Raw genomic sequence first — 16,732 nt, 5'->3', positions numbered from 1 at the left:
CAAGGATGAGAAGTTCTTATTCTTAACATAAACCGAGTACATTCTTAAAGTATCAAATCTCCATCTTCAGTCGTTTTAAAGTTAATTGAGTCACGGAAAATGTAGTTTTACGTTTCTGAGAACATGAAAATGGTACTTTGAAGTAGTGGACATTTGTGGCCACGTGCATTACACGTAAATGACCGCGTGATCAAAGTGTACTAAAGTGCTTTGCGAATAATTGAGTGCTGGGGAACTCACTTTAATACTCTCTGACTAATTTAGTGATTAAATAAACTCATAGCACAACCGAAAACAAGCAAGATATTCTACAAACCTGGCTATAGGGACGAAACTGCCTTATTGCCTTGAGGATGTACTGGCTATACATTCTCAACGAAAATATACAATGCCTCAATGACAGTATTGAATACTTTGAGATAAGATAAAAATCGGAAAAAATCCACCAGAATAAAGAAGACATGAAAATAATGTTACAAAAATCGTCAATAAATTTTTTAAATAAATAAAATAAAATCAAGAAATTCATTTCACATAACAAAAAAAGAAACGTTCCCTGAAAATTTGTTAAACAGTGTTCTATTTAAACAATTTGTTGATAACTTTTAAGCATCGTTATTACTCAAATTTAATTTTCTCATCGTCTTTATTGTAGGTTAATTTTTTTTCGATTCTTATCCGTTAACAAAGTATACAATATTATCAACGAGACTAGTTTTTGGTTGAGAATGTACAGCCAATACACATCCTTGAATCAAAATCAGCCCATGTACCAAATATCTTGCCGAAAAACTGTGCTGCCTTTACTTTTTCACCGATGTATAACGAAGGGCAAAAGAACCATCAGATATATTTCCGAGAAATCCCGAGTCTGAGGGCCAATCTCTAACTCACAATCAGCTCGAGGTGCCTCCACTAAATTTCAATATGGATGCAGTTCGACTGCGGGAATCGATATTTGCAGTCGGTTTGTTTTCGGGGTGGGTGGGCATCAGGCGGCAGCCATACCTGCTAGGGCTGCAGTGGCAGCAGCTCTCGTCGCTTGCGAAATCGAGGGTAAACTGAATTAACCCAGTGTTGACCCGACGACCGTATGTTACCAATGACTTTCCATTACACAGTTAGGGATGCGGGAGTCCATTACGTCGAATCCCTCCCTCCCTCCCTTCCTCCTTCTCCCTTGACCAGCCGTTCTAGCCGCGTATCCGGAACCGGATATCCTGACCAAGCTGCCGAACTTGATCCCTTGATTCGCTTCTTCGTTTTCCCAGTCACCGGCAAATTCGTATAAGACCACTGGACTCGGTAAACCCAGCTTTTCTCGATATGCCAGCTCCGATATTGTCACTTTGGATGAAGGAGGAAAAAGTAAAGGTAACGGTTTGATTCTCAAGGCGAGGTCAATAATAATCACGTTGCTTGTATATTTTTGGAAATTTTAAACTTAAATAGACGGATTCGCTGTACAGTTGTAAGGATTCTAATGTTTTGGTCTTCTGACGCAAAGTAGTACATAGATGGGCAATACAAACTTTCTTCGGGTCGTTTGTTTCTTCTTTCACCGGACAGGCTTGAAGTTCTTCTAAGTGACTCGAAGTCTCGTACAGTCCTTGAAAGTATTTTCTCTGTGTTTTCAAAGAAATCACTAAAAATCTAGTGACGTGTGTTAATCTAGTTACTTAACTTATACGTCAAATGTTTTTTTTACAACACATTAAACGAATAATCTTGCGATCCCCAAAGCGCTACGAAGTCGAAACAAGTTTTTCGACGTTTGAAAAAGCTTTGTGCAAATATTATTCCTCGATCGTAGCAGCGGGTTACACGATAATTTAAAGCGAAGGGGTTAATTGATCGGCGATTTTGCTGCACAGAGATTCGGAGTCACGCCACGCGCGCGTTGATTACCAACCAATTCTAGGAACACGGTGTTCCTGTAACGACTCCGTGTGCACAGTTCCGACCCACACCCACATTCTGCACGGGGGAAACTTTTTGCTGATTGACAGTAATTTGTTTCGTTGATTGTGCCGTTAGTGGTGCAGCTGGTTTCTGCTGTTACTGCAGCTGGTGCGGTTCTGCCGAGTTGCAGACCCTTCGGTATCGACCAACAAACTCTGACTCAGCCCCCGTTCTCCTCTCTCCCTCTCCCTCTCTCTCTCTCTCGCGGTTAATCGACTAATTGCAATATTGACTCAGTCGAAACTATTTACCAGTCTGTGGCGCAAGAATGTGCATTCCTGTGCTTCGGGTGCTACTCAGGAAAAAGGAAAAACTTTGAACTCCAGAGAATATAACCTCGCCGAAATGGGTTAATCAATTTTCGTCCGATCTGCACTTCTCGAGAACGAATCAACAGATTCTGATTTTTTTCATGTCGATCAAAACAGTCTTTCTTGACTCAGAGTTTACCAAATTTTGAGAGACATTGGTCAAGGCATTCCTGAGTTATTTGCACGAATGTGCATTTTTGTTTTTTTTTCCTCCTCTCGGCACCAACTTGAAAAAGTATCAACTTGTATTTAGCACGTTGGTTAGGCTTCATCGAACTCAAAACTGCGTAAATTTTGATAAAAATCTGTCGAAACATTTCCGAGTTTTTCGCGAATATTGAAATCGTTCAAGCCAGTTGATTTTTCCTGCTTGTTTCAATTCGTTTTAGAGCTTCCCGAACGTCGAAGGCACAGACTCGCGAAACAGGTTTCCGAAAACAGCTGGAACGGAATCCTTAGATCGGGTTTCGTATTTCCCTCTGTAAATTGATTCAATTTCTTGGAAAGCAGAAGTCAATTTTGTGAGAATTGCATCCTAAAGCCATTCACACACGAGCCCGGGAATAGTTGCAATATCGTTGGAAGCGGATGCTTTGGACCGGCTTGCGTTACAGCCCCGACGGTGGGAACTTATCGAGCGGTATTGGATTTTATCGAATAAAACTGGGATTGTCTTAATCGCGAAGAATTTTTTTCTCCCGTTTACGAAAGCAACGGTATTACATCGATATTTATAATTAACGATTAGAGAAATTTTCTTCTTCTTCCTCATTAAGAATCCATAAAACTTGGGCATTTATTTGAGACGAATAAATTTGATGGAAACAATATTGCATACGGTGTGTAATTACCATTATAATACTTTGGATGGGAAATTAATATTTAAAAGGGGATTGGTACCTTACACCTTGTACCGAGGTACCGAAGTATGGCGACTCGATGCTGTGCCCGTTTTAATTTGTCAACCAGGTGGTGTCGTCGAAGCAAAATGGTTGGCGCGAAACGAGTAGCAGGGGTGGAAAAGCGACGCGGCAAGTAATAATACGCGCCTTACGATTAATTATCGGGTGTCGTTTTGCGCCTGTCGCCCGTACACTGAACGTCAATTTTGCTTTTCCGCGTATTAATTAGCTTAACTACCTTCGCGAGCTGAAAGGGCGATGCTACCGAGCTTCGAAGGTGTGTGTGTGTGTATAATATACTTGTTCATCTATCAATTTATTGGTATTGGTGACGCCCTGGACGATATTGTTTGCTCAGACCATTGTGAAGAAAAAGTGAAAAGGGCAGGGAAGATATTCTATCCCCAATAAAAGTTTCGATTTTTTCTTATTCACGAGTCAAAAGGATTTACGCTCTTCTTTTTTATCCTCGTGAATCGCTTCTTCTTCTGACTGATTATCGATTCTTTACTCTTCTTTCATTTTATTTCGTTTCATTTTCTTTTCTTTGTCTTTCTCTTTTCATTGTCTCGACGCGGCAAAGTTTCAGATCAATAATTTTTAGACAACTTCTTAGAAATGATGATGAGATTCGCACATAGGTATATAATACGCGATACACGTTGAGAATAAGTAGAGATGTACGTGTAAACTACAGGAGGTACGTATTTAAATTATCTGAAACTTTGATAAAGTTAATTAAATATCACTTGGACGAAAGTAATTTATCGGATATTAAAATTCCCGCTGTAGGTATATCTATATTTATAATGTACGTACAGGTGTGACAATTCAATTTTCGTTATTAAGATAAATGAATTTAATCCCAACACTGGTACGGATTAAAGAAGAAAAAGCAAAGGAAAAGAAATCCATGCTCCAAGAAAAGTAAAGGATAACGAAGAAGAAATCTATTCTTTTTTCTCTTCGAGCTCGTCGACTGCTTTTAAAGTTCTTTCAATTATTCAAACATACAGACCACCTAACAATTATGAAATTTGACGACTCAGTGTATTTTCAAACAACCAAATCTCCCGTGATTTTTCGTGTAAACACAGGAAACGGAAGTGAAATAAACAAACACAAGGAGACAAGATGACATGTCCATTGTTTATTTATTTTCATAAATATTTCTACTTATCAGCTGTCGATATCTATCATTATTTATCTGCGTAACATTTACGCTGGGCATTGTTTGACAAACCGTCTACGCCTCTGAACCAAACGCAATTAAAACCGTGTGTATACATTATTTACCGCGTCACTGACGTGGAATATTTCTCAACGATATCTGCTTGTCAAATTTCATGAAAGGGGATCCAAATTCATTCGGGAATTCAATCATTTTTTTACTCTATTCCCCCCCCCCCCCCCCCCTCCCCCCCGTAGTGTTACATTTAAAAGAAAAAATCTATCTTCATTTCTGGCGAGCGATGTTTCTCATAAAACTCAATTATATTCTATTCATTTATATCCAAAGTTGATTATAATCTTGTACGCATACAACACTTAATCGATTCGATTAATTAACAAATGACGCGTAATTGAATCTGATTAAGCAATTTCATAGACGATATAAATTTTTCGTTCAGCTAGTTGAGGAATCGATCACTCAATGTTGTGAAATAAATCACGCACTTTAACCGTGCAAAATATTTAACAACGGTAATCTATCTTTGCAAATAATTGGCGCTGTCGTTTTTATTTTTGTTTCACCGTTTTTCCAGGGACTGAACTCTCTCATGCGGGTTACAAATGAACACCAATCAATTCGAAACGAACACTTGATTTAAAAATTACTTCTCTTCTATTTTAATAAAACTTCCGAAAATATGCAAATAAATAAGGCGAGCTTATTGTTTGCTGAAAAAAAAAAAAAAAAATTATCACAACCCCGGTGAGTCACTCGTGGATCATGGAATATTCGTTACGGATCATTAGACATTTTCAGCTGTATCATATGTCGTTACCATTAGACCTGATCGATTCAAATCAGGGATCAAACTGTAATACCTGCCATTAGCCGTGCGATTTTTTTTTTCTTTTCCTTTTGATGTTACATTTTTTTTTCTCCTTTTTTCTCTTCTAACGAGGCGTATAAAATGATCGTTGAATTTTTATCGCAGAGGCGTTATATTTTATTCGTATCTATATTATAAAGCTAATTACCCACCGGGTTTCGCGGAACACGAATCGCACTACTCAGGTTAATTGGCAAGTTATTTTTCTATTAAGCAAACAAGTCCTACAGAGCGAGAACAAAGGTTATTACTGATCTGATAATTTATTCGCAGCTAGTCGAACAGTGGGATATTGAAATTAGAAATAAAGCTGATGAAGGAAAGTAATAAGCTTGGAGTAAAAAACGGTAATTGATTTAAATGAGAAACAGAATGATTGTGTGAAGTGAAAACCAATTGGATAATTTTTTCTTCCCGAACGGGAGAAAAATTGAATTGCGTTTTATTTCATTAGAGTGTGCATGTGGAAAATTATTACGCGTGCAAGCAGAAAGCTACGTGTTCGTATATTAATATGATTTAATGCGTGCAATTAGCCTGCTGGCGAGTGGATAATACTTATAAAAGGGAGGGACGCAACGACGAGCCTAGTGATAAACGGGATATTAATAACAGTGATGTAGATTCTTGGAAAGCGCAATTCACAGCGAACTTTAATGTATCATTAAATAAGAGTTTTTAATTATTATTATTACACACATACACACGAGACGCAAATCAAACGGGTGAAGAAAGCGCGATGCGTATCGACTAATGTTGTCTAGTTCCAACTGAGAACGCGTGCCGGCTAATTATTTATTACACTGGCAATTGTAGTCGCAGACCATCTGGAAAGAGGGGAAAAAAAGAGAATAAAAGAGAAAATGAAAACGAAACGAATGAAACTGTAGAGCGAGGAAAAGGGAAGGAGTTGTAAATTACAGATGAAAGCTGAACGAGTGAGGAGAAACAAAGACGTGAAAAAATTCAATACATCCAATTAGAGGAGGAATTAATTTTCTCATATCACATGTGTACATCAATATTATTATACGTGGGTGTTTATTCATTCTCGTATTGAACGGACAATTAGCGGAGAGCCTTTAATTCGTCGTTTTATATTTTATTTACACGATCAATGTCGATGTATGCACGAGCTAATGAAAGTATAAAAGTTTCGCTACTTAATTCAACCACGTCACATTTATTAATTAATTATTCGCATCAGCTGACGAGTCTTGATGATTATATATTTGAACGAAAGCGAATACTGCGCAGTGGAATGTGAAAGAGAAGAATAAACAAAAAGCACGGGCAGGCCGATGCTGTATCCCATAAAAAGCGGAAGCAGAAACAACAGCAGCAACAGCAAATACCGAGTGTCGAATGTCAAGCGAAAGTTTTTCTTTCTACGTTTTTTTAGCCTATTCCATTCAAATACCGGAGCTTCAAGTTTTCACCTGAAAACGCTGATCGAGACTGGCGATTCTGATTAAAATTTTTTACTGCGTTTTTTTTTTATATTCTAATCATTTCTTTTTCTCGAATGGTTTATTCGTTGTCTGATATGAATTGTTTACTGCATTTTTAAAATCGGAATTGTTATTTTACATATTTCAATGAACCGCAAATTGAATTTACAGAATTCTAAGATCACCATATCTCAGTGATTGAGTATTTTAATTAACAAAAATTGAGCGGGCGTGAAATTTAATGAATCACGAAAATGCAATTTTCCATAAATTAAAAGTGTGAGCGTACGATCATTTAAATTATATTTTTTTTTTTCTCCGTTGCAACGTAAAATTACTTCGTCTTAGTGACGAAAAACGTTTACAATATAACCCGAAAATTTCTAAATTTCACATGCGTACGAAAACCAATGAAGAAAAGCAGCGCAATGTGAAGGTGAAAATATTCGAGATGAAAGGCAAAAAAATTGTTATAAATATCAACAACGACACAAAAGAGAAAATTCTTAGACTTCAACGTGCCGAAGGTAGGCGGCAAGGATTGGGGGGTGAAAAAAAGAGTTTCGTATTTCGGTACATGTATCGTAAATATATTTTACACAACTTATACATATATGTATATACACAGTATATAAATAAATATGCAGAACCGAGCGCGATACTTTGTGTCTCTGTTCTCGTTTGTTCGTTGCTGCCGAGATGTTTAAATGAAATTCCTTTCGAACAATACAACATCAAAGCACCTTGCGACGACACGGCTTATATTGTACATGTATAGTATATATTCGCATTATATCACGCACCGAGAGGCGAAGGGTGGAAATATTGCAAAAACAAAAGAAGGGGGGATCAGCGGGGTGAAGGAATGAAATACGAAATGACAAAAAAAGAAAAGGAATGAAAAGTAAACAGATTAAACGAATGAAGAAACCGTGAAAAGAGAAGCAATTCATTAATTGATTCATTCTTATTTCTTTTGCATTTTTTTTTTATTTTTGCTACTCTCATTTGCTCGAAGTCAACTCGAGTCACGGCCACACCATCGTCTTGATTTTTCCAGGCATTAGCACTCTGCTCTTTAACCGCGACTTCCTTCTCCTTTCGTGTAACGTTAGGCGCACGATAATAGCTCGTTACATTTTTATGCGACGCAAATAATGGCCAAGAGAGAGAAGAAGAATACATACATATTGTATATATGTATGTATAGAAAGAGAGAGAGAGAGAGAGAGAGAAATATAAAGTGAGGTGAGAGTTTCGACTGGCTTTTAGGTCCGCGGAACTCTCGGCGTTTGCAAATTTATTCCCTTGAATTTGGGACGGGAATTGACTCGTAACTTTTGCACGCGCTACGTTGATGCTGTATTCCTCATTTTGGTGGTTTATACGGTATACGTATACATATATACATCCCTTTTCTTCCTGCGGTTGAAAAGGACACTTTCCGAGAGGCTGAAACACCCACCGGTGAAGCGAAAACGGATGAAAAATAAAGAAATGAATCATTAAATTACATCATCATTCACAAACGTTTCAAATGAGCGATTAAATTGGTAGATACGGAAGTCAACAAGTCTCAATAACTCTTTTCGAAACACTGTTTTTTTTCTCTTTGTTTGTGTTTTCAAATTTGAAGTTAAAGTGTCGATGCAAAAGTTCAAAAAAATGAATATTATTGAGAAAGAAGGAGGATAGCAAAAGAATTCAATCCCGAGAAACAATTAAATTGTGAAAAAGAAATCACCTAGGTTCGACTTTTGACCGTTGTACGCTAGAAAAATTTTTGCAAGATGTGTCGGGGGTGGAAAAAATTGCGCCTGCAGCTGACGAAGAAGGGTTAATATATATAAATATGGTTGCATGGCACCAGCTGCGAAATGTGTCATTACCCTATTTCTCTCTCTCTCTCTCTCTCTCTCTCTCTCTCTCTCTCTCTCTCTCTCTCTCTCTCTCTCTCTTTTGTCAGCCATTCAATTACCGGCACTGCGAAATTCACTCGAATATAACCCCCGACCCGAAGCAATAATGCTCAATTAAGAGCCGAGCGCTGAACTGCAGCACGCGCAGGATCCTCGCCCTCCTCTTTGCCATATACCCAAATTGTTCATTATCGACGGAGATCGTTTATACGCCGGCTAAATCGTGGTATACGTAATATACGCGGAGTCGAATTAGTGTAACGATTTTGAAGTGTAGGAATCCTGCTTTTTCTACCTTAATTAGATCTTATTTCAAAAAATTGTCCATTGCTTCATCATTCAAAAATATTCATGTATATCACTCTTTACTTCTCATCACCTTTGGAGATGTGTAAAAAGTATGGATTACGATCGCAAATCACTTTTTCTGATTTCAAGGAATCTTCATGCTTTCGAACCTCTAGAATCCGTGAAAACAGGGTCTTAGAAAAATCTCGGAAACAGCTGGATGAAAAAGCTAAAAAATTGTCATGTCCCGTTTAATTTCAACTTCCGGTTCTATCGCGAAATCAATCGATTTTCAATATTTTATTGACAAACCTTTACTTTCTTCTCTTTATTACTTTTTCTAAGTAAGCGTTTGTATTTTCCCATTTCTTTTCCCATTTCTTTCTTTCAAAACTTTCTCATTTGGCCGCCAAGGCCTATCGGTTTGAAATTTTTTATTCGGCCGTTTTCGTGATCATCGTGGAAGTTTATCGGAAAGATCGACAGACGAAAAGTATCTTGAGAAAACAATTATCCCGGGTACAAGTTATTTTTCCGGAAAAAATTTCCATGACATCCCGTCGAAAAAAAAAACATATGACAAATCTTTCGTCCATCTCTCTGTTTTTGAAAACAGCATACCGTTCACGTTTCTTCACCTCGCGTGTCCTCCGACTTTTTTCACCCCGATTCCCCTCTTTCCGATCCTAGGGAACGCGGACGCCTCGATCCTGAGTCCGGTCCTCCTTGGCTTGGCGGCGACGGCGACGCTCCTCGCCCTGGCGGTGGCGGGGGTCCTGGCAGCTCTCTACCGGAAGCACACAACCGGAAGGGGCGGAGGGCAGAGTCCGAAGCATGCCCCGATCGCCAGGGAGCCGACCCAGGCCGGGGTCACGACTCCGATGCACCCCGGAAGCAAGCAGACGCCGGACGACATGGACCCCGACATCATCCCCAACGAGTACGGTGAGTCAGAATCCGGCGAATGATTTATTACCCGAGGCATTGCGCCAATTGACTTTCACCAATTTCCTGCTTTAACAATTTATTGCACGCGCGATACGCGAATTTTGTTTCTTTATTTTTATTTTTTTGTTGCCGCACGGTTTTTCATGCTCGTATTTCCAACTTGCCAAAAGGATTATTCATCGATTAATTATAACTTTTTCTCGAGAAGTATAGTTTGACTTTTCAAATTTTAACTGTTTTTGTAACAAGAATCGACCGATCGGTTTGTTTTTGGTGTTCGTTTCGGTTCTGGGTAGGTATTTAGATTCAATTATTAGTATTTGGGGAAAGTCTTGCTCTTTGGATATGTCTGCTTGATTACGGTGAGAATTTGTTGGAACCGAAATGCTACATCATTATTGCATGATATTTTTACGCTTATCTTTTATTCCTACAGACTTTGAAATCACGTTTTCTCTTGAATATTAAATGTGCGATAAACCATGAACGATGAAAGAACAAAACCGTATCAATTCTCTTTCAAAACAACTGAAATACATTTTTTTTTTCCCAATACTGAAATTTAGTGATAAATTAAAATTCTACTACGATTCCCACTTTTTTCGATATCTCGCGGTTTTCATTTCGCTTATTCATCCTGCAATTCTTTTTTTATTCTTTTCTTTCCTTTTTTTCTTCTTCTTCTTCTTCTTCTTCTTCTTCTTGCCTGTTGTCAATTTCGCAGAGAGGAGACCCTTGACGTATACGCCTATCTACAAAACTCCACCGCAGCGTAGAAGAAAGGATTTACGTTTGGGCGACGTTCTGCCGGATGAAAAACCTACCGTACAACGGAAGGTGGACCTTCAGCCTGATCCACGACTCGCCGAGATTGATTCGAATTTTCTTCAGAATCATCATCACACTCTTCATCATCAGAACACTTACACCCAGCCACCGACGATGGCTGACTTCAAACAGATGGCGATGGACGCCTACAATCAGCGAAACAATCAAAACGTAAGTATCTTTCAAACTTTATTCAATCGGTTCAATTAGATATCGAGACAGGTTTCGTTTCTTTTAACAATCGTCGTTGAAATTTGATGTTTCTTTCATGTTTTTCTAAATTTCTATACCTCTGAAATACCTCGGAAATATTTCTTGCGAAAATAACTTCAGTAGAAAATATTACGCAAAGGATAAAAAAAAAATAAAAACAAATCAGTTACTTATTTTTAAACTTTGTGAATACTTTCCATCGTATACGGTATCAAGAAAATCGTGACATCAAATTTTGCCGCATGTTCGATTTCATTGCCGAATACACGTTTTATTTCTGATCAGAAGAAATAAGCTTCGGTGTAAAAGAAGCTGTATGATTGATGAAAAAAGTTGTAGAGCCCGTCAGAAACTTCCTACGTTCAATTTCATCGAAATCATTGCCCCGAATTTTCGTCATTAATCTGCGACGGTGTTAATTAATGTAAAAAATATTTTTCCCCGTTTCTCTCGTCGTTGTATAATGTCGAATCTCTGTAATAACGAAGCAAAAGGAGAAAGGTAAAAAAATGAGGAACACATCCCGTGTTCCGTCGAACCAGAAACCAAGATTATCTTACAGCGATGCGAACTTGATCGGAATATCGAAATTCAAATTTTCACCGAAGCTTTCTAGTTCGGTGGAGTAGAATTTGCGGCAGCTCGTCGCTTCGGAGTTCGGCGAAGTTGTTTCCCCGCAATTTTCTCTCTCTGTCTCGCAATTTCTCGGAGCTTTTCGAGCATGCAGGGGATTTGTTGATAACAACCGAGGTCGACGCTATTCGCTTCTATATTTTAGTTTTGCGCTGCAGGTATACTACAGCCTGCAGAGATCAAACAAGGGTGTTGCGGGGCTTCCCCAACGGCCGGTGTCGTCCTCGATATCCGCCCACGCGAAATTTCATCAACCGGAAGTGGTTACCAGATCGAATAGAATACAGGAAAGTTGTATATAAGGACGATCAACGAAAAGTGGTATCAATACGAGGTGGAAAATGAGAGTCACCTACGTGAGAATAAATATCTCGATCAATCGACGAGACAGACTTTTGAATAAAAGTAAAAAAATTAGTTAACATTTTTATTTTTTTCTTTCAATTTCAACAAACGATATGCAATAATTCGGTTATTTTTTAACAGTGAAGTGCAGTACATCACCGTCTTCGCCGTTATATGTTATGTTAATACATGAAAAATATATATATATATATATATATATATATATATATATTTATAGTTTTTGAGCGGCGCGTTGAAGTTTGAAATTTCATATTATATAAAATGACTATGCGAATGAATAATTACTTAACGTAGCCGTTATTCTTATTTCGGGATTTATTGATGCAATTCGAAACGAATTTTGAAAACTTGTTTATAGAAATGAAAAGTTATGTATAATAAAGAAAAAAAAGAACGTGTTGCATAATATACGGACACTCTGTAACGAGCAAGAAAATGTAAAATTAAAAATACATGATATCTTCCCGTACGTATACATAAATACATATTAAAGTATAGTTTGCATGTATTTTTCACTATAAGTATATATGTATACAAAATTATCATAAATGAAAGTTGTTCGTTGAAAAGTTATTATCATTATTACGTTAATATTATTATTGTTGTCGTCAGTATTCATCATTCTATCAGACGTATTTGTTTTTACCTGTTTTTTAGTTCTTCCCTCTCAATTTCGCTGCACACGATTTTTTAATCTTATCAATATTATTGTTGTTATTATTAATCTAACCATCATTGCCAACGTTATCAGTAAAATGCTAAGGGTATGTACCTACCTAGTTAAGAATTACAGGAGGAACGGAAGTATCTCTATACGCATGTACATTAGACCTGTCCTTGATAAGAGCGAAATCGAATTTCGATGGTCGCACCCCTCAAATTGGTTCAAAATGATGGAAATGTAAAAATTTTAGGGGTACGACCATCGAAATTCGATTCGATTCTTATTAAGCACAGGTATACTATGAACATTGATTAATAATATTCGTTCCACGTAGAACAAAAATATTTCGTCTCAATGACGACGCGGTTTGTGAAGAGAAAAAAATATTAAAAACGCAGAATCCATAAAAATCAAAAACATAATTTGGAGAAGAAAAATGTGTATGAAAAATAGGAATTTGCTTCCGTTCCCTTTTACACGCCTGAATAAAGAATAAAGAATTAAAAAAACAATCCCCATATACTACTTGACCGTTTATACAATTATTGCTATATATTTACGTAATACATACGATACATATATTGTTATTATTATACAACTATACATAGACGAGTGAAAGAAATTTTTGTACAAAGAGAAACGAAAATGACGAAAGTGGAAGAAAAAAAGAAAAAAAAAAAAAAAACAAAAAAACAAAAAATCGAAGAAACGGAAAATATCACGGATACAAGAAATAATGATGATAATAATAATAACAATAATAAATAACAAAATCAACAAGCTATTATATATTGTAAATAAACAAAATGAATGAATAAATATAGATACAGATTATACAAACACAAATTTGTCTTTATAATAATATAAGATGCGTTACTTGATTTCAAATTCAATCAATCCGTATTCTGAGAATTAAAACAATTGCGTAATACGTTTGAAAGAAAATTGAATAACTATTTTGCACGGAACAATTTTAGTTATATATTTATTACATATTATTTTATTTATATAAGATATAATATATATTGTTCATCAATTTATCCGCTCATGTGGGGCAAACTTTCATCTCCCACGTAAAACGCGGCTAAACAACATATGAGCATAACAGGTATGTAGAATATATTGTATTTAACAATAAGTAATTTATAACAGAGCGGCTAATTGCAGCCGTTATATGCATCCCCTAAACCCGTCTGAACGAGGGTTGTTATAACTGGGAGGGGATTTTCGTAGGGAGCAAAGGAGATATATCGGTTGCTACCGGGCCAGCTAATTAATTCTACTGTATCAGAAGTGACCGGCCTGCATAGGAAGCGATTAGGCACGCTCTACACGCGAGCTGTTTCAGCTAGAGCCTGAATGCTAGTGCAGACCGAATATCGAACGCAGCGATTGCGATTGTCGGCATGCGATTGACGCCGCTGCACTCGCTCGAAGCTCAGGCTGGTTATTGCCGACGGTTTATTACGTTGCTGTAGTTGCGAAACCCAGTGCATGATGGGCCTCCTGAACCACCTCCTCGATCAGCCCAACAACGTACAGCCGCCGATCCTCGTCGTCGTCCAGAACGCAAATAATGGGGAATTCCATGCGAACGTAACCAGCGTCCGATCTTCTTTCACCATTTTTGATTTTTTTATTTCAACATTTTTCCTTCGTTTGTAAAAATGTGAGAAATTTTTTGAAACCGGAAAATATCTGTCAAGATTATGCGAAATAAAACTAAGAACGAGAAAAGGAAGTTATTAACTAAAGTTTACAACGAACGACAAATACCACAGTTATCAATATCGTGAAACGTCGAGACATTTTGAGTGTTTAGATAGAAACGTACGTTGCGGTAGAAATCTCGTTAGAGTAGTTGCACCGGCAGCAAGGTGCGCTGTTACAAAGTTTGCATAAATTTGGCGGTAACGTTGAACCGAGTCTCCGTCTCCGTCTCTTTACCTGTTCCTGTTTCTATCCATCCTATTTTCCCAGAACGGCAACGAATTATTCCGCGAGGCAGGCTTCCTCCAGGCGTATCGCTAATTCTGAGGAATTTGCAAGTCGGGTTGTGGCGCGGTGCAGTTTACAATCTACAGCAGAAATCCATCCGTAAAGATAATTCGATTTGCACAGCTCGATTCGAGGATGTTACTTATGGTGAAACACAGTTTTTCAATCACGCATACGATCGCTTATACGTGCAAAAAATTATACGAGCACGACGAAAAAATCAGTTAGCCAAAACTGCTAAGTAGCGAAATTAAATTCAATTGAGTTGCCTGTTTTTGAAAGAAACTGTGACTGGCATAAAATCAAATTATAAACGACAAATTCGGATGAAAAGAGTTCAGTTGCTGACAGTTTTAGAAGAATCCCATATTAATCTTTACACGAAATTCAGCCTGATTGACTTCTGGCTTTCAGTTTATCTGTATAAAAACTTGGTTTACCTTCATTTCTGAAAGTTTTCGTATAATTCTTTGCACAAAAACTCTAAGATGAATACGTTTTGTTTTTAGTTCCAAAAAAATATCCAGACCGTCGGTTATTGGTAATTTTTGTCACGTTCTTGAGCTGGCTCCACTTCAGTCACGGACATAAGTTATACGAGCCTTGTGATTGATTGCGTGATCAATACCCAAGCACGCTGCAGTTCGGAACAAAGAAAAAACTTCGGTAATCGGTAAAGAAATTGATGAAATTCCGAAAGCGCATTAGAGAATAAGTCGATGTGAATAAAACGTCTGCGTTTCAAAAGAAATAACAAGTAAACTCATATTACTGTACTTACAAATATAGTTTTTCTAGTAAAAATGGGGTATTAAGAGTATACAGTGTTAGTGCGGTAAGTGGGCGATTTCCGATGAGTGTGCAGTTTGCGCCATGAGTTGCCCATCCGCATCTGTGAATGGAAGTTTGACTTGGTAATCATGGAACGTGCCACTGACAGCTCCTGAAATTGAGGCTAGGTAACGTCCGCTTGATAACGCGGTGGGTAAAATTGAGTAATTCGATCGTGCGCACGCGTTAAAAAAATCCCCAGCGTGTGAAATCGAGCATTCGAGTTGTGCGCATCCGCAAAAAAAATTCCTAGTGCGTGAAATCAAGAATTCCATTTACGCGCCTGCGCCAAAGTCGTTTTACCGCACTGTTAGGAAATGAGACGACCTCCGCAGGCTCCACTGGCCTTGAAATTAAAAATTTCCAAGCCGGTGTTGATATAAAAAAAGTATTGAAAAAATTGTAAATAAATTTTCAATTCATGTCAACAACAAGTTCGTGCAGGAAATATTTTGCGTCGATATTTCAGTCGTCCGATGCGTGAAGCGTTGACTTACCACGTTGACTGACGAATATACCGGCTCGTAGGGAAAATTTTCCCAGTCGTACACCCGTGGTTATATTCTTCAGCCAACGAATCAAGCGACCGCAGCGAGTCGTTCAAATTGAATAGCACACGCTGCGAGCGCGATCTGGATCTTTCCGCAATCTGGAAACACATGGAGAGTTATCGTAATGACGCCTGAGCTCTCAAGCGCAATTACGACGATTCGTGCAAACCCGCGGCGACGGGCTTGGTGCGAAGGTCGGAGGAGGGGTAAAATCTGCATTCGTCACGTTCAGGGCAAAGTGCTTTCCGAGCTGAAAATGATCGGGCAAATGGCACCCCAAACGGCCACCGTCGTACGACCGCTTCATCCCCGCGCCCCTTATACTTTCGTCTACCTGTATGTCAAACCGCAGTATTTTCCGTTGTACTTCGTTGAATCCACCGCAAACGTCTCGCGTGCGAGAGAAATTATAGAAAAAAAAACCACGCGAGTAAAAAGCGTGAGGGGAGATAGGGGAACACCCCAAATTATAGTGTCGAAACGAAATAGCGTGGTGGAATTTTACACCCTTCAATTCGCTCGCTACATTTCGAATACCGTCTGTCTCGAGTTCACAAACAGCGAACAAATTATATCCACAAATGCAGTTTAAAAAAAGCAGAAAAAAGAATTGTTCTCGATTAATACACTGATCGAACTCTGTTCAAATTCTACAAAAATTAAGTGGGGCCAAATGCTGGAGATGGGAATTTTTTATGAAGAAATTTGGATAAGCCGTATACTGTTTTTTGTCACAGAATTGTAGATTGACCTGTCACAATGATCGTAGAATTAGTTAAAATACTGAGATTGCAGTTTTTGCGCCTA

General features: G+C 38.1%; 1 protein-coding gene across 1 annotated transcript in view; it reads left to right on the top strand.

Annotated features, from left to right (window-relative positions):
- Window positions 1-13,138, top strand: part of LOC124308749 (hemicentin-1-like) — an 82,669-nt gene extending 69,531 nt beyond the window's left edge. Inside the window, exons 10-12 of the mRNA XM_046771762.1 lie at window positions 9,584-9,838; window positions 10,566-10,840; window positions 11,674-13,138. Coding sequence (XP_046627718.1) covers window positions 9,584-9,838; window positions 10,566-10,840; window positions 11,674-11,817 — 674 coding nt within the window. The 3' untranslated portion in view covers window positions 11,818-13,138. The remainder of the gene's footprint in view (window positions 1-9,583; window positions 9,839-10,565; window positions 10,841-11,673) is intronic.
- Window positions 13,139-16,732: the final 3,594 nt, after the last annotated feature.

Source organism: Neodiprion virginianus, chromosome 7 (assembly GCF_021901495.1).
Source record: "Neodiprion virginianus isolate iyNeoVirg1 chromosome 7, iyNeoVirg1.1, whole genome shotgun sequence".
Taxonomy (NCBI): domain Eukaryota; kingdom Metazoa; phylum Arthropoda; class Insecta; order Hymenoptera; family Diprionidae; genus Neodiprion; species Neodiprion virginianus.
The sequence above is the reverse complement of the archived record's forward strand: the minus strand, read 5'-3'. Positions and strand labels throughout refer to the sequence as shown.